This window comes from Leucoraja erinacea, chromosome 29 (genome assembly GCF_028641065.1).
Source record: "Leucoraja erinacea ecotype New England chromosome 29, Leri_hhj_1, whole genome shotgun sequence".
In the NCBI taxonomy this organism is placed as follows: domain Eukaryota; kingdom Metazoa; phylum Chordata; class Chondrichthyes; order Rajiformes; family Rajidae; genus Leucoraja; species Leucoraja erinaceus.
In genome coordinates, this window is record NC_073405.1 from 9,260,722 (window position 1) to 9,283,822 (window position 23,101).

The 23,101-nt window shown below is 40.0% G+C and overlaps 1 protein-coding gene across 4 annotated transcripts in view; it reads left to right on the forward strand.

Annotated features, from left to right (window-relative positions):
- Positions 1 to 23,101, forward strand: part of LOC129711124 (casein kinase I) — a 135,888-nt gene that overhangs the window by 84,724 nt on the left and 28,063 nt on the right. For all 4 annotated transcript variants that reach the window (XM_055658541.1, XM_055658540.1, XM_055658543.1 and 1 more), the window contains exons 2-6: positions 4,834 to 5,257; positions 10,170 to 10,210; positions 16,672 to 16,741; positions 18,527 to 18,675; positions 22,199 to 22,433. In XM_055658541.1, coding sequence (XP_055514516.1) covers positions 5,074 to 5,257; positions 10,170 to 10,210; positions 16,672 to 16,741; positions 18,527 to 18,675; positions 22,199 to 22,433 — 679 coding nt within the window. In that variant the 5' untranslated portion in view covers positions 4,834 to 5,073. The remainder of the gene's footprint in view (positions 1 to 4,833; positions 5,258 to 10,169; positions 10,211 to 16,671; positions 16,742 to 18,526; positions 18,676 to 22,198; positions 22,434 to 23,101) is intronic.

Consider the following 23,101-nt stretch of genomic DNA (forward strand, 5'->3'; position numbering starts at 1 on the left):
ACTAGCACTATCCTACACACTAGGGACAATTTACAGAAGTCAATTAACCTACAAACCTGTACGTCTTTGGAGGGTGGGAGGAAACCGGAGCAGCGGGAGAAAACCCATGCAGTCACAGGGAGAAGGTACACAATACGTACAGACAGCACCCATAGTCGGGATCATACCCGGGTCTCTGGCGCTGTAAGGCAGCAACTCTACCGCTGTGCCACTTGTTTTTTGTGTAACTGTATATTTGCTTCAGTCATTTGATAACAAAAATAGATCATTTTTTAATAGTCATTCAGAGGATGTGGGTTTCACAGGCTGAGCCAGCATTTAATTGCTTATCCCCTGAATGAGCCTTTGGAAGGTGTTGGTCAGCTACAGCCTTGAACCACTACAGTCCCCTAATGCGGATATATCCACAACGCTGTTTGGGAGGGAGTTCCAGGATTTGGCCCAGCAACATTGAAGGAATAGTTTAAGAAAGAACTGCAGATGCTGGAAAAATCTGAAGTAGACAAAAAATGCTGGAGATATTCAGCGGGTGAGGCAGCATCGATGGAGAGAAGGAATAGGTGACGTTTTGAGTCGAGACCCTTCTTCAGACTGAAGAAGCATATTGTGAAGGAATAGTGATATGTTTCCAATTTATGATGATGTGTGACTTCCAGATGGCAGTGTTTTTTTAAATTTTTGCTCCTGTCCTGCCAGGTGGTCAAAGTTGTGGGTTTGTAAGATGCAATCTAAGGAGTCTTGGCGAGTTGCTTCAGTGCATTGTGTAGATGTTACAAACTGCTGCTTCTGTGCATTGTTGGATGAGGTGCCTATTGAGCAGGTTGCTGTCAATATGGTGTTGACCTGCTTGAATAGTGTTGAAGCTGCAATCACCTAGGCAAGTGAAGAGCATCCATAACACTCGTGACGAGCTTTGTAGATGGTGCATTATGTAGAGTTAGGAAGTGATTTGCTCACCACAGGATTCCTCACCTCTGACCTGCACTTGCAGCCCTATTGTGAATATAATAGTTGCTCCAATTCATTTTCTGGTCATTGACAACTCTTGGATATTGATAGTAGGAGATTCAGTCATGGTAATGTCATTGAACATTAGGGGATCATTGCTGGATTTTCTCTGGGAGGATATTTTTATTGCCCAGCACCTGTGTGTGGCATGTGAGTTATCTTAGTTCAGAACTTTAAAGTTTACTCTTTGTGCCAAACTTATTTTTTGATCCTGAGCCATCGAAATGTTTTGTCTAATTTAAGCAATGTATACCACTTTAAATTCTAAATGAATTCACATTATCTTGGTAAATGGTTCTCAAAGGATTCTCACTTAAAGAAGTTCCATAAAATTACCGAACTGCCAATTTGACCATTCATTCTCCAGACACACTTCTCTTCTTCCCCTCTTTCTGTCCCAGATATTCGCACGCATATATGCATATGCACAGTTTTAAAGGTTGTCACATTTTGTCGACAAGTCTTGCTGAAGTCTTGCACAATTTATGAGTTAAAATTTTTTTTTTATCTTCACTTATACCGGTTACATTTAAGTAGTCCACAGAAATATTGTGCAAGTTGTGTGGAACCATTAATCTTTCTGGAAGTTTTATTTTCCAGCTCATTAATGGCAAGTGCAGCATACTAATGAGGTCTCAGTTTGTGAGCTTCTCTGCCTGTATAATTCTGATGCACGAGGCAAAAGATAGTCCTGTATTTATATCATGTGTTCATCTTCCTATAGTCATTTATTTCCACTGTCTTCCACCAGGAAAGGTCATTAACATGAAGCATTAACTCTTCTTTCGGTCTACAGATACCCGACCTGAGTATTATCATTTTCATTATCATTATCATTTTCCAATGCTTTGTTTTGCAGATTTCCAGCATCTGCAAGATTTGGCTTTTAAATTACTAATGTGAATCCTGAATCCTAATGTGAATAGTTGGAATGAATACTGCTCCAACTATTTAAAGGGAATTCGTGGACCTCCCTTGTTCAGTAATGTTACTGAAACTAATTCCAGTCCATGGTGATCTCTTCCGAGGCAGTGTAGATGGAGTGAATGGTGGGAAGTCTGGCGTGTGAGAAGCGGCACGGTGGTGCAGCGGTAGAGTTAGACCTCTTCCACCCCTGCAACGGACTGTTCCAGCCGCTACGGTCAGGCAAACGCCTCCGTTGCCATGCAGTGAGAACGGAGAGGTTGAGAAGGAGTTTCTTCCCAGAGGCAATTCGGACTGTAAACGCCTTTCTCACCAGGGACTAACTCTACAGAACGTTTTTTCCTTCTATTATTTATTATGTAAAAGAATATGTGTGTTATGATTGTGTTTATAATTTGTTTGTTTGTTTTGTTGTTTGTCTTTTGCACAAAAGTCCGCGAGCATTGCCACTTTCATTTCACTGCACATCTCGTATGTGTATGTGACAAATAAACTTGACTTGACTTGACTTGACTTGGTGGTTCCACAAAAATCTAGTTTAAAAACAGGACTACAGGTTTAAGCAGGGATTTTGAGTCCAACATTCTAAATGACATTTACTGGGGATTGTTCGCCACTGATTAAAGTGGCCAATGTGAAGAATGATGACAGCCTCCAGGATTTTAAATTGCATTCACTGTTATACACACACGTGACCAAAACACATGGTGGTGGAGTAACTCAGCAGGTCAGGCAGCCTCGGCAGAAGGAATGGATAGGTGGCGTTTAAGGACACACAGACGCGCACAGACACACACAATTTATATTTATACCAAGTTACTGGACCTACAAACCTGTATGCCTTTGGAGTGTGGAAGGAAACTGGAGCACCCGGCAATACAAGACCGATGCTTGTACAGGATCAATCCCGGGACTATAAGGCAGTAACTCTACCGCTGCACCACCGTGCCGCTTCTCACACGCCAGACTTCCCACCATTCACTCCATCTACACTTTTACACTGCCTCGGAAAAGCAGCCGACATAATCAAAGACTTGTCCCACCCCAGTCATTCATTCTTCTCCCTGCTCCCTTCAAGCAAAAGTGCACAAGCACAAAGTGCGCACCACCAGACCAAGGAACATCATCTTCCCCAATGTTATCAGCCTTCTGAACGATCCTTCCATAAGCTAGGGTACTGTCCGATTCAGCTCTCTCCCCCATTGCAGATAAGTTGTATAGACAAAGAGACTGGGCTTCACGGTGGCACAGCGGTAGAGTTGCTGCCTTACAGCGCTTGCACCGCCAGAGACCAGGGTTCGCTCCCAACTACGGGTGCTGTCTCTACGGAGTTTATACATTCTCCCCTTGACCACGTGGGTTTTCTCTGAGATCTTCGGTTCCCTATTACACTCTGAAGACGTACAGGTTTGTTGGTTAATTGGTTTGGTATAAGTGTAAATTGTCCCTAGTGTGTGTAGGATAGTGTTAATGTGCGGGGATCGCTGGTCGGTGCGGACTCAGTGGGCCGAGGGACCTGTTTCCACGATGTATCTCTAAATTAAACTGATGCTCTACAATGCTGAGAACTATATCCCGCACTCTATCTTACTGTTTGCTCCCTATTGTACCTGAGTTTGACGATTGTATTTATGAATGGCATACATGAGCTGTTTGGATAGCATGCAAAACAGTGTTTCACTGTACCTCGATACATGTGCCCATAATACTAAGCCTTTAATTGACTCTGCTTGTGCATTATTGTTCACAAACGAGTTACTGATCTATCTTTTACCAGTGCCTGGGCTTTTTCCAATCTACCATCAGTGTTATGAAAATCAATCTGCCTTGCACCAAATTCCCATTTATTGATGTACAGTCTCCGTCTTAATGCAGAGCTCCCCTTTATTTGTCATTTTCAATTATGGGTACGTCCAGGGAGCACAGGCCTTGACATCAATATAAGCTGAACACTGAGGTAGGTAATGTTATGCAGCCTTCGTGGATTCATTCTGCTGATAATTCAAATGTCTTTGTGCTGGGGAAAAAAAATGTACATCCAGTGAAATTGAATTAATCAGTACAAATTACTTGGGAAAATGGGAATTTCATGCCAAAAATGAATTATGGAATAATTTGGGCAGAGCAGCTTTGGATTACAAGGACATTGTACTTTTTTTTTTAATGAGCATTGCGGTGCTAATACTTGGTGCTGTGGAGTAGAAACAAATCGAGTTGATCCCATCTGCTCTCTTCCACATGCCAAATAATATGAGCACCCGCGACATATTTTCCCACAAGTGGAAATACTGAAAAATAAATTGTACACAATCGTACCCTGCAGTACTTAGCGGCCCTGTTTCTGGGGAAGTAATTGACAATGGCCATTTCTGCCTAAACATGCAGCAGAGCAAGACTATAAAATTGAAAAAAATGATACAAGGCTTTTAAGGTTTTAAATTACAAGAATTTGCAGGATTTAAAAATCCTCCTTCTCAAGTACCAGAATATGTAGGACGTTGCAGGCTTGGTATATTGATTTAAATCTTTTCCTCCTTCCTTACTTTATAAAAATCCACTGTAACATTTGAACATTGCTCCATATCAAGCAGCGGGAAAGATTCAGTTTATTGTTTATAGTCATGAACCAGGGTGCAATGAAATTCTTTGCTCGCCGGAGTAAACAGTAAAAATCGTCATTATAGATGCAGCAATTAAAATAGCGACAGATACAAAACAGCAAAAGAACATTGAAAGGATTGTTCTACAATGTGAATTTGTTTGGAAAAAAAACAAAGTGCAGTATCTGAATAACCTTTCCCTTTGGTCCTTTTCTTAGCAATTCTGATTTTTTTTCTTTTTAATCTGTACTAATAGCAACAAATATAAAGTAATTGATTTTTTTTTTTTTTTTTTTTGCAGGTCTACACCAAAAAGGAAAGTGGCTGTTGCATCTCTAATTTCGATTTGACCAGAGGATGCGTTGTCTCTTAAAACATGTACAAGAGAAGACAGAAATGGGAGATTTGTCGAGACCTGTGGTGGTGCTAAACGTGGAGTAGCACATTGTTTTAACCGTGATGAAATACTAAAATTCCAAGTTTTGTCATTGTGGGTTTGCATGGCAAAGTAACCGTGGAGAAGCCAGGCTATCACAAACTTATGGATTTTGATAAGAGAGGGGGGAGGGGTGAAGCAGAAGAAGCGAAGAGAATGTCAAAGTCTGGAGGACGGGGAACCAACTGCGGCCGGAGCTCGGGGACCAGTTCTGGAGTCTTAATGGTGGGTCCCAACTTCCGAGTGGGAAAGAAGATTGGATGTGGAAACTTTGGAGAGCTTCGTTTAGGTGAGAGTCGTCAGAATTATCGCTTCCATCTGTTTACTGCTTTACCCATTTCTGATTAAACTGGTTTGATTTTGTTTGACTTTTACAAGCTGTCTATCTAGTAATAACACGAAGGTCTGGCACCTGGAGGTGTTCAGCATGGAAATGGGTCCTTCAGCCCAACTTGCCCATGCCGACCAAGATGCCCCATCTGCACTAGTCCCATGTTCCCACATTTGGCCCATATCCCGCTAAGCCTCTCCTGTCCATGTACCTGTCCAAATAGCTAACGAACAGAAAGGTTGTAACTTTGTTCACTGCAGTGTTTATGTCCCGATACCCTGTTATTAACTTTAACTTCATTGATCCTGTGGCTGAAAGCATCATACATCTTACAACATGCACATAATTTCTCTATATTTATCTTTTGTCTCTTCAGCCTCTTGTATCTTTTGTAATGGCACATGTCAAATACATTAATTATGCTGTATCCTCAATTTTTGGGGGGTTTGAAATTATCTTTCTTGGTGACTCCATTATTGCCAGGAGATTTATTCTCTTGTACTGGTGGCTCTTGTACTAATCAGATCAACATTGATGTCCTTCAAATGCTGTCGAACAGCTTGTTTCCATTTGGACTAAATAATTTCTGTTAACCTTTTTGTTTTTTTCCTGCAAGAATATCTAATTTTTTCTAATCACAGCCTTCATCCATATATTTATGCTAAATCTCCTCTCCAAATTCAAACTCATTCAGCATATTTCACACCGATATACAGTTTACATTTTTTTTTCGTTGAGAATCTTTGGCAAATCTAAATTCCCATGCATTCATTGAACGTTTGAATCCACAATTCCTCATTGTAAACACCTCATAACTACGGTGCCCTCCATAATGTTTGGGACAAAGACCCATCATTTATTTATTTGCCTCTGTACTCCACAATTTGAGATTTATAATAGAAAAAAAACACATGTGGTTAAAGTGCACATTGACAGATTTTAATAAAGGCCATTTTTATACATTTTGGTTTCACCATGTAGAAATTATAGCAGTGTTTATACATAGCCCCCCTCCATTTCAGGGCACTATAATGTTTGGGACACATGACTTCACATTGCCCATGTGTGTTTAATTGGCTCTATAATGCAGGCGCAAGAGAGCTCTCAGCACCTAGTCTTTCCTCCAGTCTTTCCATCACCTTTGGAAACATTTATTGCTGTTTATCAACATGAGGACCAAAGTTGTGCCAATGAAAGTCAAAGATGCCAATCTGAGACTGAGAAACAAGAATAAAACTGTTACAGACATCAGCCAAACCCTAGGCTTGCCAAAATCACAATCGCAAAGGGACTGGCAGGCAACGGAAGACCTCCACAGCTGATGATCGAAGAATTCTCTCTATAATAAAGAAAGATCCCCAAACACCTGTCCGACTGATCAGAATCACTCTTCAGGAGTCGGGTGTGGATTTGTCAATGACCACTGTCCACAGAAGACTTCATGAACAGAAATACAGAGGCTACACTGCAAGATGCAAACCACTGATTAGCCGCAAAAATAGGATAGCCAAGTTGTAATTTGCCAATAAGTACTTAAAAGAGCAACCACAGTTCTGGAAAAAGGTCTTGTGGACAGATGAAGATTAATTTATATCATGGTGATTATAAGAGCCAAGTATGGAGGAGAGAAGGAACTGCCCAAGATCCAAAGCATACTACCTCATCTGTGAAACACAACGGCGGGGTTGTTATGGCCTGGGCATGCATGGTTTCTGAAGGTACTGGCTCGCTTATCTTCATTGATAATACAACTGCTGACGGTAGTAGCATAATGAATTCTGAAGTGTATAGACACATTCTAACTGCTCAAGTTCAAACAAATGCCTCAAAACTCATTGGCAGGCGGTTCATTCTACAGCAAGACAATGATCCCAAACAGAATGCTAAAGTAACAAAGGAGTTTTTCAAAGCTAAAAAATAGTCAATTCTTGAATGGCCAAGTCAATCACCCGATCTGAACACAATTAAGCATGCCTTTTATAAACTGAAGAAAACCAAAACAAGCATAAGCTAAAGATGGATGCAATACGGACCTGGCAGAGCATCACCAGAGATGCCACCCAGCAACTGGTGATGTCCATGAATCGCAGACTTCAAGCAGTTCATTGCATGCTAAGGATATGCAACAAAATACTAAACATGACTTCTTTGATTTACGTGAAGCCCCTGCTCCACTTAGGAGACCTAAACAGCAACCTCTGGTGACCGTGCCGCCACCCAAAAAAAAAAATCAAGGTCGAAGTGACCTGCAACCTCCTACCACCTCCCGTGCATAGTTTAAAACCTTCCTCGACTATGAAGTAAACCGACTTCGACTAGACCTGCGACTAAAAAATTATCGATTTTTAAAACGGCAGCCTATTTTTAGTCGAGGCCGGTTTTAATCATGATGGAAAAATAGCAGCAACCTAGATGAAGCCTCGACCATGCGGAAACCACTTTTAGGGAGAGTGACCAAAACCTTGGGGACGTCATGGAAACCTTGGGTGGCGGGCAAGGTCACCAGAGGTTGCTGTTTAGGTCTCCTAAGTGGTATAGGGGCTTTACATTGCTGTGTCCCAAACATTATGATGCCCTGAAATGGGGGGGGGGGGGGGGGGGCTATGTATTTTTCTACACGGTGAAACCAAAATGTATAAAAATAGCATTTATTAAAATCTGGCAATGTGCACTTCAACCACATGTGATTTTTTTTTTTTTGATTTTTTTTCTATTACAAATCTCACATTGTGGAGTACAGAGGCAAATAAATAAATGATGGGTCTTTGTCCCAAACATTATGGAAGGCACTGTATGCAGCTTTCTTATTCCTGAGCAGGTCTCTCCTTATTGCTTTTGCCTTTTAAAATCTATTAAAAAAATATGGAAGCTATTCAAATAGAAATAAAGACTCATGCCATTGTTCATGTAGGACTAGCTTCGTAAAATAAATTGCCCCACTCTTATGGAAAACTATCTGGATTAAGGCAAAGATTTGGCTTCAGGCATTAGGTTTTTATATTTCAACTGCTGCATTGTATAACATTAAAGAATTTAGCCTGCAGACAGAAGATATGTTCGGTATTTTTTGGGAGTACTTTTAAGGGAAGGGGAGCCAAACGTTTCTGCATGTGGATGAAAAAGGATTCCCTCGTAATCACTTAAATGCTGTGATTTAGCTTCTGGCCAAAATTTTATTATTAAATTGCATTTAATGAAGGATTTTTCATTGATAAATGTGTATAATAAGATTTTTCTAACTTTCTAACATAAAAGATTGATGCACAATTAAAAAGGCTGTTGAAAGTAGATATTTGCCAGATCCTATATTGTCACCTGATTCTTCAGGAAAGTGCAATCAATGTTCCACAATCACCTGAATTCAGAAGTGACCCAGTGCCTTTCTAAATGAGGACTGTAAAGCATGCATATTCAAATAAAGTCAAACAGCTGAAATAAGCCCTATGGCCCCTCGAAAGCTGATCAAAGTGCCCCATCTGAGCTAATTCCACTTGCCTGCATTTGGTCCATATCCATGTATCTGCCCAAGCGTCTTTTAAATATTGTTATTGTACCTTCCTCTGCCACTACCTCTGGCAGTTTTTTCCATATACCCAACCCCTCTGAGGAGAAAAAAAAAATCCTATTAAATCTTCCCCTCTTGCCTTAAAACTATGTCTCCTGGTTCTTGATTCCCCCTACCCTGGGTAAAAGTCTTTACATTCAACCTAGCGATTCCCTTATGATTTTAATATGGGGGGAAAATTGGAGAATACTTAAAAATAGTTTTTTTTTTCTCATGTGCATAAAATAACAAAAAGACTGTTAAAGTTGTTGCAGATGCACTCCATGTTTTATTTTTGTAGGGATGGCCTGCCTCAAGCAAAATCTTGGTACTTGTTTGAAAGCTTTGTAACTTTGTGGTTGAGGCATTTGGCCAAATGACTTTGACTGCCAAATAGGATGCACCATATTTGTTTTCACCAGGACTCTGACACCCTGTTCAGACCACTGTTTGTTCAGTTAATTTATGATCAAGGATGTTCCTCTGAATTAAGTGCTCTGGGGGAAGGGTATAACAATGGGTCCAGCTAGAAAGAACATTCGGGGGCAATGTGGCCAGTTCCATGTTTCACAACGATAGGGGTGGATTAAACCTCAATCTGCAGTGACACTTGGAGTGAACATACTCGAGGTCTAAGCAAAGCTTGAAGCAACCAAGCACAAAAATAGGTTTTAGACTGGGGTCTGACTTTTTTGAAGATTTGTGCAACAAGGTTGTTCAAACCTATTTCTTGAGCTTCAGTTGAAAGAGTATAGATCTTGGATAATTGCTGAGAGCAGTTATTAGTCTCGGCCACACCTGCACCAAGCACAGCAACACAGAGCACCTTGTATCATAAGACCAGATTCAATCCTGTGATCAAAAGCAATCACAGTTGCCTGTATGCAAGTCATGTTTTTAAATGTGACCTGTACACTCCATACAGTTCTTGGCACATGATGAACAGTCAGCTTCCCATCTGCTTATGTACACGTCATGTTGTGGCCACTGCAGATTGACCTGTTTTTGGATGAATCACTTTAATTTTGAGCTCCTCTGTAAAGAGCTGCAAGCCAGAGCAATTGACAGAACCTGAAGGAGCAATGCATTTAATCTGAGGGTCTGACTAGTTTTGTGCAATTCTTTTCAACTTGTACAAACAAATATCGAATCACAAAAAGCAAATTTGCATTAAAATTCACCTTTGGCCCATTTTATAGATGTGATTCATTGCTGACCTTTTCTGGAAGTATAGATTATTAATGAATTTACATCCATGTGCATTTACAGTAATAAGGCATTGGTGATGCATTGTTCTCCTTTTAAATTTATTTTTGTTGTATACAGGAAAGAATTTGTACACAAATGAATATGTGGCCATCAAACTGGTAAGTTATATTTAATTTCCCATAAATAGGTGTAGCACGCATATCGCGGTCTTGCTGTGTGAGTGGCAGAACTGATTCTGAATCGCCTTCAGAAATGGGTGTACATGCCATTGCAATTGAAAAATTTTTCACCAAAGTAAGGAACCTAGAAACTGCAAGCTGGTTAAGTTGTGAAAAAACAAACTGCTAGAGGAATTCATCTGGTCAGGCAGCATCTTATGTGGATAAAAATGGGCAGACCATGTTTCAGGTCTGACAACGTACGCAAATTTACAAGCAAAGTGTTTGGAGCAGTTATTGTCATCACATGAATTATTATCTATGGTGGGTACATTAAATAACACATTGTTGCATCTGTTATTACCCAAAACACAGCTACTTGACATTTAAAAGAAGCACTTGATTAGGTCAAGATCAAGGATTTCCAAATGTGGATGCGTGATTTCCGAAACACTGCACTTTAAGCTTCATTTCAATGCATTAAAACACATGAAGTATATTCTTTATTTTGAATAACATTATTTGAATGGCTCGGTACATAATACCACCAGCTATTTTCATCACTAAACAGAAATACAGCTGGAAAACTAGAAACATTTATTCCGCAAAATAATAACATAAATTATTTTTAAAATGTGGATATGCAAATGTCCACCCAATTTTAATGTTAAATAAGAACCATTTGGGATTTTATGAATTTACTGAATAAATTATCAACTTGGAGAGTGCTATTCGTGTTAATGTACCCATGTTGGGTTAAGAAGTTGAATTCAATAAATCTGATAATTTCATAGCTGGCAACACAGAGGGACAAAAATAAACCATGAAAGTATTAATTCAAAAGCCAAACTGCTTTAGGGAGAGAAAACTTGTCTCTCTTATCTTCAGTCTTTGTTATTTGGATTCCTTATGTAATCTTTCTTCATGGGGCTGTCAAGAGCATTCTTCCATCTGCTTTAGACACAGTTAAGGGGCTGCCCCACTGCGGCGACCTAATCCGCGAGTTCAGAAGAGTTTGCCCTCGACTCGTACTCGCAGCATGGTCGACACTAGGTCCTAGGAGGTCTTTGTAACTCTCCTTCATGCTCGAGAGTAGTCCCCGCGTACTCGAGGCCTTGCTAGGTCGCGGATTTTTCAACGTGCTGAAAAATGTTCACAAGTTTTTTAAAAAAAAGGTCGTCGTGGAAAAAATTGATTTTTTTAAATTTTATTTTTCTCGTAGGTTTAGTCGAGGTAGGTTGTAGTATGTCAGCATGTTATTCGTAGGTAATCAAGGGTAATCGTAGACAGTCTTCAACATAGTCGAAGGGAGGTCGAAGGAGGTCGTCTTCACTCTCCACTATTCGGTGTCCAATTTTCCCCAAAGCTAGTCGAAGCTTGTCTTCAACATAGTCGAAGGAGGTCTTCAACATGACACTTTTTCAAACTCTCCTTAAAGTCTTCTAAACTCGCCAATTAGGTCGCCGCAGTGGGACAGCTCCTTTAGAGCAGTAGACCTCCTACCCACACATTACCCACGCACCAGGATCTTCATTGAAATTGGTATTATTTTATTCTCTGAACAACTTTCCACAAAGTAACAAAAATGCTTTATAGGGCATTGTTATTGATTTTTTTTTTTTCCTTTGACTAACTCATTAAAGCGAGACAATGTATTGATTGGTACAGTTAACTGGACATTTTTAAAGTAAATCAGGAGTGGAGTAAAATACTTCAGCAGAAGTGTGGGCGTGTTTTTTTTGCCTCTAGTCATACCACATGGTGAGATGACAAATCTCAATTTGAATGTTTCTTATGCCTCCTGGTGGTCAGTACACCTACTTTTCTCCATTTAATGTTAAATTTGCATTTAGATGCTAAAGTGAGATTGAGACCTGTTTGACAACAGATCCTGGGATTTAATATTCAGACCTATCTCGAATCCAGTAAGTTCAGCAAGATTTAATATCTGTGCAGCAAATTTGTAACTAGAAACCCTCGAACTATCTTTAATTGGACTGTGCTGGACTTTATTTTGTACTAAACATTATTCCCTTTATCTTGTATCTGTGCACTTGTGGATGGCACGATTGTAATCATGTAGTCTGGATAGCAAGCAACAAAAGGCTTTCATTGTACACGTGGCAATAAACTGCCAAGCTCAATTGTTCAGTGACAACTGAGTTTCTAGCAAGTAGTGTACATTGGAGAAGCATGTATTAATTGAGCTGGATCGTGTAAATCCAGCTATTGAGCTGGATCGTGTAAATGGCCAGCCAATTGTTTCCCACCCGGATTATCTGACCTCTTGCTCAGTACCTGGATTAGGGTTGCCAACTGTCCCGTATTAGCCGGGGCATCCCCTATATTGGGCTAAATTGGTTTGTCCCATACGGGACCGCCCTTGTCCCATATTTGACTGCTTCTACTCGGGTCGAGGGGACTGTCGGGTCGGAGCGCCGCGTCTGGCCCAACCTCACCCGTCCCGATGTAGTGCAGCCCATGGAGTGCAGCAGCAGCGCCTTGCCCGTGGCCCCGTAGGTCGGCACCCCGGCCAGCTGTCCGACCTTCGGACCTTCGCTTACCGCCGAAACTACTACCCCTCCTTCTCATGGCCGATCAGCGGTCCATAAGTTGGATGGGGTGCCGGACTCTGCGCGCAATGTAGCATGCAAAGTCTGTCGTCCAAGCCAAAACTCCTCAGCTGGCCCGCGGCCGGCTGGGCTTTGTGTGCAGTCCAGCACCCGGGCCAACGCATCGTTCACTCAGCCATGGCCGAGTCGATCAACTAATTGCTGTCGGGAATTTATCCCTTATTATGACCTGTCGTCCCTTATTTGGGAGTGAAAAAGTTGACAACCCTAACCTGGATCCACCTCTGATTGTGGGGCACCCCTGTATTTATTGGGGTGAGGGGCTGCTTAAGTTCAAAATCCAACCCCTAATTGTATGCAAGTAATACATCTTTCAATAGAATCCCCTATATTTATTCAAAAGTAAGTTAATGAAATGACCCTATCTGGGCTTTTCGGATAATGAAAGACCTAGATAGAGAGGACATGGAAAGAATGTTTCCAGTAATGGGAGAGTCTCGAACCAGAAGGCACAACCAATGAATAAAAAGATGTTCCTTTTAGAATGAGGAGGAATTTATTTAGCCAGAGGGTGGTGAATCTGTAGAATTCATTGACATAGACGGCTGTGGAGGCCAAGACATTGGGTATTTTAAAAGTGGAGATTGATATGTTCTTGATTAGTACAGGCGTCAAAAGTTACAGGGAGATGGCAGCAGAATAAGGTTGAGGGGAAAAATAGATTAGCTGTAATTGAATGGTGGAAAATACAGAATGGCCCAATTCTGCTCCTTTGTCTAATGACCCTGGTTGTTTTTTTTTTAGTTATTCACTATATATTAATGATGTTATATTAATTTTAAGGTTACTGCTTTGCATTTCTAAATTAAATAAATCAATTTCAATCCTTTCAAGTTATTTGAAATATAAAAAAACTATAAGGTCGGTGTTTGAAAACATAAAACACAAAAGGTTGGAGATACTTGGCAGGTCAGGCAGCATCTTTGGATGAAATGGACGTCCTTTTTGGGTTGCGACCCTTTTTCAGATCCTGTAGCTTTAATGGATAAAAATGGTAACCTTGTCTGATAAACATGTATTTTTAATGTACAGTGAATTCATAGAGTGATAGTGTCGAAACAGGCCCATCGCCCCAACTTGCCCACACCGACCAACATGTCCCAGCTACATTAGTCCCACCTGCCCGCATTTGGTCCATATCCCTTAAACCTGTCCTATCCATGTACCTGTCTATCTGTCTCTTAAATGTTGGGATAGTCCAAGCCTCACTGTCTCCTCTGGCAGCTTGTTCCATACACCCACCCTTTGTGTGAAGAAACATAAATAAAGAAAAATAATATTGAATGTCTGTGCACATTTTTCTCTCTTTCAATGTGGAATCATTTTTATAAATGCTTAAATTCAACATGCAGCTGCAGGAATTTAAAAAAATGTTTTTAACAGGAATGCTGATAGTAAATTTCATTATAGCATAAATGGTTTGGTAAACATTATTCTGGTAAAATTAATTTATCAAAACAACCAATGAAACTGAGCTCCAATTTTCTCAGATGCCTAATCAAATGTAAATAGGGTGAGAGTAGCAGCAGGAATCTAATTTGAATCCACTTACTGAAAATATAAACAGTGAAGTTAAAAACTGCAGGAGCAGTCAAGTAGCAGATTCCTGTGCAATTTGAAGTGAGATGTAACCATGGTTTTACTGGATACAACAGCACCAAAGGTCATTTAATGCTTTGCCCAGCTAATTGCTTCTGAATGACTTTTTCAGTCCTTTACTTTGTTCAGACTACTGTAAAAGGAGGACATACTCCATTGGTTATGTTAATATTTGAAATCCATGCCTTCTACCCTGCTGGCATTAATAATAGACTGTAACAAACTGGGAAGCATCTGGAGAGAGAGAAAACCTGGATAAAATTTCAGGATAATATCTTTTCATAAACACTGAAATAAGTTGCAATCAAACAAGCCTGAAGTTTGAGTGGGTTGGGGACAAAGGAACAAAATCAAGTGTTGTGTTGGGGTGGAAGATGGGAGATATTAGATAAAATCATACAACACGGAAACAGGCCCTTTAGCCGAACTGTTCATGCTGACCAAGATGCCCCATCTAAGCTAGTCCCACCTTCCCATATTTGGCCCATATACCTCTAAACCTTTCCTATCTATGAACCTGACCAAATGTATTTTAAATGTTTAGGAAGGAACTGCAGATGCTTGTTAACACCAAAGGTAGACACAATGCTGCAGTAACTCAATAGGTCAGGCAGCATCTCCAGAGATAGGAGACCTGTTCCTTTTCTCCAGAGATGCTGCCTGACCCACTGAGTTACTTCAGTATTTTGTCTTATAAGTGTTATAGTGCCTGCCTCCTCTGGAATCTTGTTCTGTGTACCCACCATCCTCTATTGCCCCCTCAGTTTCATTAAGTCATAGGAGCAGAAGTAGGCCAATCAGCCCATCGAGTCTATTCTGCCATTCAGTCGTGGCTGATCTATCTTTCCCTCTTAACCCCGTTCTCATGCCTTGTCACCATAACCCTTGACACCCTTACCTATCAAATATCTTTCAATCCAACATATATTTTGAGAGGGCTATAATATAAAAAAAACAGGGATGTAATGCTGAGGTTTTATAAGGCACTGATCAGACCACATTTGGAGCATTGCGATCAGTTTAGGGCCCCATATCTGAGGAACAATGTGCTGGTGTTGGAGAGTCCAGAGGAGGTTTACAATAATTATCCCCAGAAATGATTGAGTTAACATATGATGAGCGTTTGACGGCTCCGGGCCTGTACTCGCTGGAGTTTAGAAGGATGAGGGGGACCTCATTGAAACTTACCGAATAGTGAAAGGCCTGGATATGGTGGATGTTTCCATTAGTGGGAGAGTCTAGGACCAAAGGCTATAGCCTCCGAACAAAAGGACATGCCTTTAGTCAGTGGATGGTGAATCCGTGGAATTCATTGCCACAGACGGCTATGGAGACCAAGTCATTGGGTATTTGTAAGGTGCAGATTGACAGATTTTTGATTATTACAGGTGTTGGGGGTTATGGGGAGATAGCAGGAAAATGGGGTTGTGGGGGAAAGATAGATCAGCCATGATTGAATGGCGGCATAGACTTGAAGGGCCGAATGACCTAATTCCTCTATAACAAACTAATCTACAACTTAAAAATACCAATGGCTTATGCTCATATGTATTATGTTCTAACATTTTGCGTTAGAATTGGCGAAGTGTCTAGCGCTTGAAAGATTGACACTTGCATTTCTTCACAGATGTTACCTGACCGGCTGAGTGTCAGCATTTTGTTTCCAATTTCTAACATTTCTCTCATTTTCGTCCCTCGATTTTGGATCTGACTGAGGATCTGAACCCTCCTGTGCACTGCTAATTCACAACAGATTGATGGAGCATTTTGTAGGTCCTGTTAATTAACAGGTTGTTGTAGCACATGCTTTGGATGCATGTTTTTAATTGATATGTTGAACAGGGGTATTGTAATTCAGCTCTCAAATCAGTCAACAGCGACAATTCTGAATGGAAGAGTTTCATCATTAATTTTGAGCTTTGGTAGAAAATTGCAGCTCTGATTTTGCTAGAAAAAGCTAAATGCGAAATGTGTTTTGTGACAAGTTGCTGTGAATGAGTAGTGATAACAAGACAAATTTTGACAACAAAGTAGTACAGACATGTTCTCCAGAGATGCTGCCTGACCCGCTGAGTTACTCCAGTATCTACTTTTATAAACAGTCTACTTTTATAAACCAGCATCTGTAGTTTCTCTACAGAAATGAATTGCTGTTTATTACTTAATTTTTAGTTTTCATAGTTTTTATCAAATGCTAATTATATCAATGTCATTCCATACATATCCGAGGAACCTATAAAATCCAGGGCTCCACAACTTCATTTGGAGTATAGATTCTACAAACAACTGGGAAATGCAGGTAAGAAATTAGGACACAAATTTAGTTAATAATTGAAAATTCAGTTAAACTGGCTTCACTGGTTGTCTTTTTACGCATATTATATCCTCCCCTTTAAAAAAACTTACATTATTTCTGTTTCACGAGCTTTTCTAAAACTATATACACTAATAAAGAGATTGCTTGGAAGTGCTTTAATAGGTGCTTTGTAAAATTTATTTGTATCTGTAAAAGATTTTAAACATTTAATTTAATCCGTGTTTATTTTTAATTCTTTGGAAAGGAAAACTCATAGTTAACCTCATGGTAATCGCTATTGTAATCCCGCTTTGTCCGTTTCATGTCCGTTCTTCTTATTTTGTTCCTTTCCTGTCTGTCAGAATTTTTGTTTGACTTTTTGCAATCTCCCTCTGTAGTGTGATAATAAAAATATTCCATTAAATGCTCATGTATTGCTACTGATTTTAATCTTGACCTTTTTTCCCGATGCATCCCGATGAATTGCTTTCTATGGTGCAGTGTTGGATTTGGTGAGAGAGGATAAGAAAGGAGCATAAAGGAGAGTGGAATTGAAGCTGAGACCAGATCTGCCAATAATGTGATAGACTGCTGGAGAAGTCTTAAGGGGCCACATTACCTGGCAATCATGTTACTGCTGTTCCTTTGTTTTGTTGCTGCTTCTCACGAAGCTTTAAGAAAATCATTATATCATTGTTGGTGTCAACCAGACATCTTATAATAAAGTTTAGCGGGCATTTTATATTCTTCCTTGGTCCTGAAAACTCCAATGGTCGATTAAAATGAATAGTCAGTGAAGGAGATTGCCTACAGCTGTCCTCGACTGCCTGTAACTACATAGCTACCCCACTCCACTGCACTACACGCTGAAAAATATTCCTCTACCAAACTGAGGCCACGAGTATGCGGGAACTTCCCTCGAGCATGAAGGAGAGTTCCAGTGACCTCGTAGGACCTCCTAGGACCACGTGTCGACCATGCTGTGAGTTGGAGTCCAGGGCAAACTCTTCTAAACTCGCAGATTAGGTCGTTGCAGTGGGACAGCCCCTTGGGGATAATTTTCTGGCTGAATATACTTGACCTCTAGGATGACGAGACGGCATGTTGCACTTTTGTCTTCTGGTTCAGATAAGGTAACTTCAATAATCAAGCCATTAATGAATACCCTGAGGTGTTAACATAGGGCAGGAGCTGTATCATGCCACTGCAGTGTTCTGAAGGGGTGGCGAGTGTTTCAATCTTTTTAAACCCCCTCCCAGTGTATACAAGTGAATCCAATTGGTTATCTTTTGCTCAAAAGTTGTGGGCCCTATTTTTCTCGCTTTTTAAGGTGACTCTTAAGGCTGCCTTCCCCAATCTGGTGACCGTTCTGCCAAAGGTTTTCCAAAGAGATAAAGGCCACAGAATACTCCACGCATATGCTGCTTAAGAATGCAGACAAAACATACAAATTGTAGAAATTTAAACTAGACTAGAATGCAGTAGCAATCTGGTTTGACTTGTTTTCAGGTTCCTTGGCTGGATTGGAGTTTGCACGTCCAGCAAAATTGAATGGGTGTAGTCAGCATTTTCATTGTGCTCAAGTTTGCAGCAAAGTCAAAAGTAAAGTTTAATTTCAGAAGCTGGAGCTCATTTTATTAATATTGAATGCTGTAGATTTTCCAAATCGTGCACATTTTTAGTCTGTTGCTTTCGGCCTTCTACTTTAATGGAATTGCATTTACAAATTGTGTCAAGATGAATGTTTCTTAAATTTCTCATCGATGCATTTCTCTTTTTTTTGAACAGAGGGAATACCTCAGGTTTACTACTTTGGGCCTTGTGGAAAGTACAATGCCATGGTACTAGAATTGCTGGGACCTAGCTTGGAGGATTTATTTGATCTTTGTGATCGAACATTTTCCATTAAAACTGTGTTAATGATAGCTATACAGTTGGTAAGTGAGCAAAATTAGTTATTTGTTATCGGTTGTAGCTTTTTTTAAGTATAAATGAAAATATGAAGGGCGAAGATCGACATGCTTCTGATATAACATTTGTAGGAAAGAACTGCAGTTGCTGGTTTACACCGAAGATAGAAACAAAATGCTAGAGTAACTCAGTGGGACAGGAAGCATCTCTAGCGAGAGGAATGGGTGATGTTGATCTTTGATCTGTCGTTTTCACACCTTGCCCTTCCACATCTCTAGTCTCCCCGACTCAGTCTGAAGAAGGTTCTCGACCCGAAACGCCACACATTCCTTCTCTTCAGAGATGCTGCCTGTCCCGGCTGAGTTATTCCGGCTTTTTGTGTCTATGTTCTGAAATAACACGTGATTCCATAATGCTGATTATACATAACATGAGTGATGAATTGGGGAAAGACACCAGCATTATGCTGGCTGAATTGGTTTCAATCAGCAACCAAGGAATCACTTAATCTGCATTTGGAGATTGACAAGCAGAAAAAAAGAGCTGTCACTTTTTCTATGTAACATCCCCACACCATTGTAATCACACACCATTGCCTCTTCAGAACATAGCTGCTACTTTCACCACAAAAGGCCATTGAAATTGACTGGTCTGACGAAGTGTCTTGACCCGAAACATCACCTATTTCCTTCGCTCCATAAATGCTGCCTCATCTGCTGAGTTTCTCCAACATTTTTGTCTACCTTGAAATTGACAACAATCACTTCTGTTGACACTAGGTAACAATATATGTAGTGTTACGCAATGTAACATTCCGCCTTTAGTATTTTAAACTTGCAGCAATAAAAATAAATTATTATAAAGATATTTTATTTTTGAAAATCCTGTGTGGGTAAAAATAACTTTGTTATTGGAAGTCTGGAACTCTCTAGTTTCTAAAGGACTCCGCGGGTCAGACAGCATCTCTGGAAAACATTGGTGGGTGATGTTTTGGAGTGGGACCCTTCTTCAAACCCGGCCCAAAACGTCACCTATCCATGTTCTCCAGAGATGCTGCTTGATCTGCTGAGTTACTCCTGCATTTTGACCTTTATGTAAACTAGCATCTGCAGTTTCTTATTTCTACTTTCCCCCGCCTTGACGTGATTGTTTTATAACTTGACTTTCTTTAACGTGAGGTTTCTTCGGAACACTCGTGTTGCAGCAGAACTATCTGTATTGATAGCGGAATCTAAAATTATAAGAAATAAGAGATGCTTGTTATATCTTGGCATTTAGTGCAATTATGTAGATGTTTACAAATGGCTTTTGTCACCATCTCCTTTTACTGTAGTACTCGATCAGTAACTACTGGTCCAAGGCAATATGGTATTTTGTACAGACTAAGCTCAAACTAAATCATGAATGAAAAGAATTTCTGACATATAATATTACATAGATTGGATGTGGTTTAAACAAAAACGTAAACATTTTCGAAATGCATTAAAGCCCTACATCAAGTAGATGGAATAATCAATGGTAATTAAAAGTCATGGTATTTGATATTGGAGTTTTTCTGTGAGTTTTTTTCTTGTTACCAGAGATTTTGCAGAAATAATGGTTTTCCCATATTTCTGAGAATCTAAAATCATGGCGAGATTCAAATATGTTGACCACATTCAAATGTATGCAGTTATTTAATATCAATGTAAGATTGCCTATTCATGTCCTCCACAGATGCTGCCTGCCCCACTGAGTTACTCCAGCACTTTGTGTTTTACTCACGATTCCAGCATCTGCAGTTCGTTGTGCTTTAATACCAAGTTTATTTCTTAGATGGTGTTGCAACAGCCTTGCTGTTGGAATACAGGGCTTGAGAGGTTGAAGCCAAGTGTTTAAACAACTGTGCTGCTTTGATCCCAGTACATTAGTTTGAACAGTTTATTTAGCAATGAATGATGTGCGAGAGGAACTCTAGAGTTTGAGTAGCAAAAAAACTACTCTAATCCTATCCCTCTTCTTTACATGAGCTCTTCTATTATCTCCCCACCCCACCCCCTTCTCTCAGTGCTGATGCAGGGTCAACCATGGTTGCAAAGTCAACAATTCTCACATGTAAGAAGGGGAGTACCCACTTGTTTAAACATTAGCCGTACACTTCTGAAGGCCAAAATTCCAACCCAATTATAAGTCATGATTAAAAATAATCCATCTGTAATATTGAAGGATCCAAATTTAAAAATATATATTGGACAGTCTTAATTAGGTTTCAGAATTATTCTTTTAGGATGGGATTGTTGGATCTATGTAACCATATAATAACCATATAACAATTATAGCACGGAAACAGGCAATCTCGGCCCTACAAGTCCGTGCCAAACAACCTTTTACCCTTAGTCCCACCTGCCTGCACTCATACCATAACCCTTCATTCCCTTCTCATCCATATGCCTATCCAATTTATTTTTAAATGATACCAACGAACCTGCCTTCACCACTTCCACTGGAAGCTCATTCCACACCACTACCACTCTCTGAGTAAAGAAGTTCCCCCTCATGTTACCCCTAAACTTCTGTCCCTTAATTCTGAAGTCATGTCCTCTTGTTTGAATCTTCCCTATTCTCAAAGGGAAAAGCTGGTCCACATCAACTCTGTCTATCCCTCTCATCATTTTAAAGACCTATATCAAGTCCCCCCTTAACCTTCTGCGCTCCAGAGAATAAAGACCTAACTTATTCAACCTTTCTCTGTAACTTTGTTGTTGAAACCCAGGCAACATTCTAGTAAATCTCCTCTGTACTCTCTCTATTTTGTTGACATCCTTCCTATAATTGGGCGACCAAAATTGTACACCATACTCCAGATTTGGTCACACCAATGCCTTGTACAATTTTAACATTACATCCCAGCTTCTATACTCAATGCTCTGATTTATAAAGGCTAGCATACCAAAAGCTTTCTTTACCACCCTATCTATATGAGATTTCACCTTCAAGGAACTATGCACGGTTATTCCCAGATCCCTCTGTTCAACTGTATTCTTCAATTCCCTACCATTTACCATGTACGTCCTATTTTGATTTGTCCTGCCAAGGTGTAGCACCTCACATTTATCAGCATTAAACTCCATATCTGTATCTGTAACTCCATATTACAGATGTATATGACAAACAACAAAGGACCCAACACAGATCCCTGAGGCACCCCACTAGTCACCTGCCTCCAACCCGACAAACAACCATCCACCATTACCCTCTGGCTTCTCCCATTCAGCCACTGTTGAATCAATCTTGCTACTCCTGCATTTATACCCAACTGTGTAGTGTGAGTTTTATTCTGCACCTTAGTCTCAAGATTAATGAATGGCCCAAATCCAAAAGGGGCTCCGACAATGAAGAAAGGAAGAAAAGTTGAGACAATTGTTCGTAATAATCTTGACTAGTATTTTAAAGTTATTCTAACTTAAGGTCAAGATGGGAGTGATTGAAGTTGAAATTGTTGTAGGCTTTTGAGTGAACCTGGACTTTTAAAGTAATTTACTAATCTGGATTTTTGATTTGTCCTTTCAGATTACGCGAATGGAATTTGTACACAGCAAAAGTTTGATATACAGAGATGTTAAACCAGAGAATTTCCTAGTGGGACGACCAGGGAGCAAGCGACAACATACCATTCACATCATAGACTTTGGCCTCGCCAAAGAATACATAGATCCAGAGACCAAAAAGCACATCCCATACCGAGAGCACAAGAGTTTAACTGGGACAGCACGGTATATGAGCATTAACACACATCTAGGCAAAGGTAATTTCTTACTGATGTAGTTGAAGAGGCTTCCTGCTCAGTCTCAAGTAAAACAGTAGCCCTACTTGATTTCTTGTATGTTTTTTTATTTTGAATTATTTCAAGTCCCTGCACAGTTGCAGTCTAATTAATGTGTTTAATGGTTTCAAATATTTATAAATAAGATCGGGATCAAGAATTTGTTAGGTACTGCATCACAACTCTTATTAATTCTACAATAACTCCTTTATCTGATTGCTGCAAAAAGGATTGCAGCAGACGCTAGTTAAACCTGGTTTTATTCTTCCAAGCTGCATAAATTATGGTCACCTTGATCTTAACCACAGTTTTGATCATGACTTCTTTTAGTTCAGAGATCCATCTGCAGAATCTTCCCTAGCCACTATAATTCAATCTCATCTTGCTAAGATAACATGACACTCTTTCCAGGTCTTTTTTTTCCAGGATCATATACTCAGTCCTCCATTGTTCATTTAAATGTTATTAGTGTTTCCATCGGTGGAAGCAAGATCCTGATGCAGAGACCCAAACCAAAATGGTTGATCTAACACTGCCATGCTGTCTAATGCTGTTGGTTAGAAAACCTCAATAAGCAAACTCTTTTGCACCCAAGGGATATCTATATTCAAAGTTCTTACATTTCAGTATGAAAATAGTTTAGTTCACCA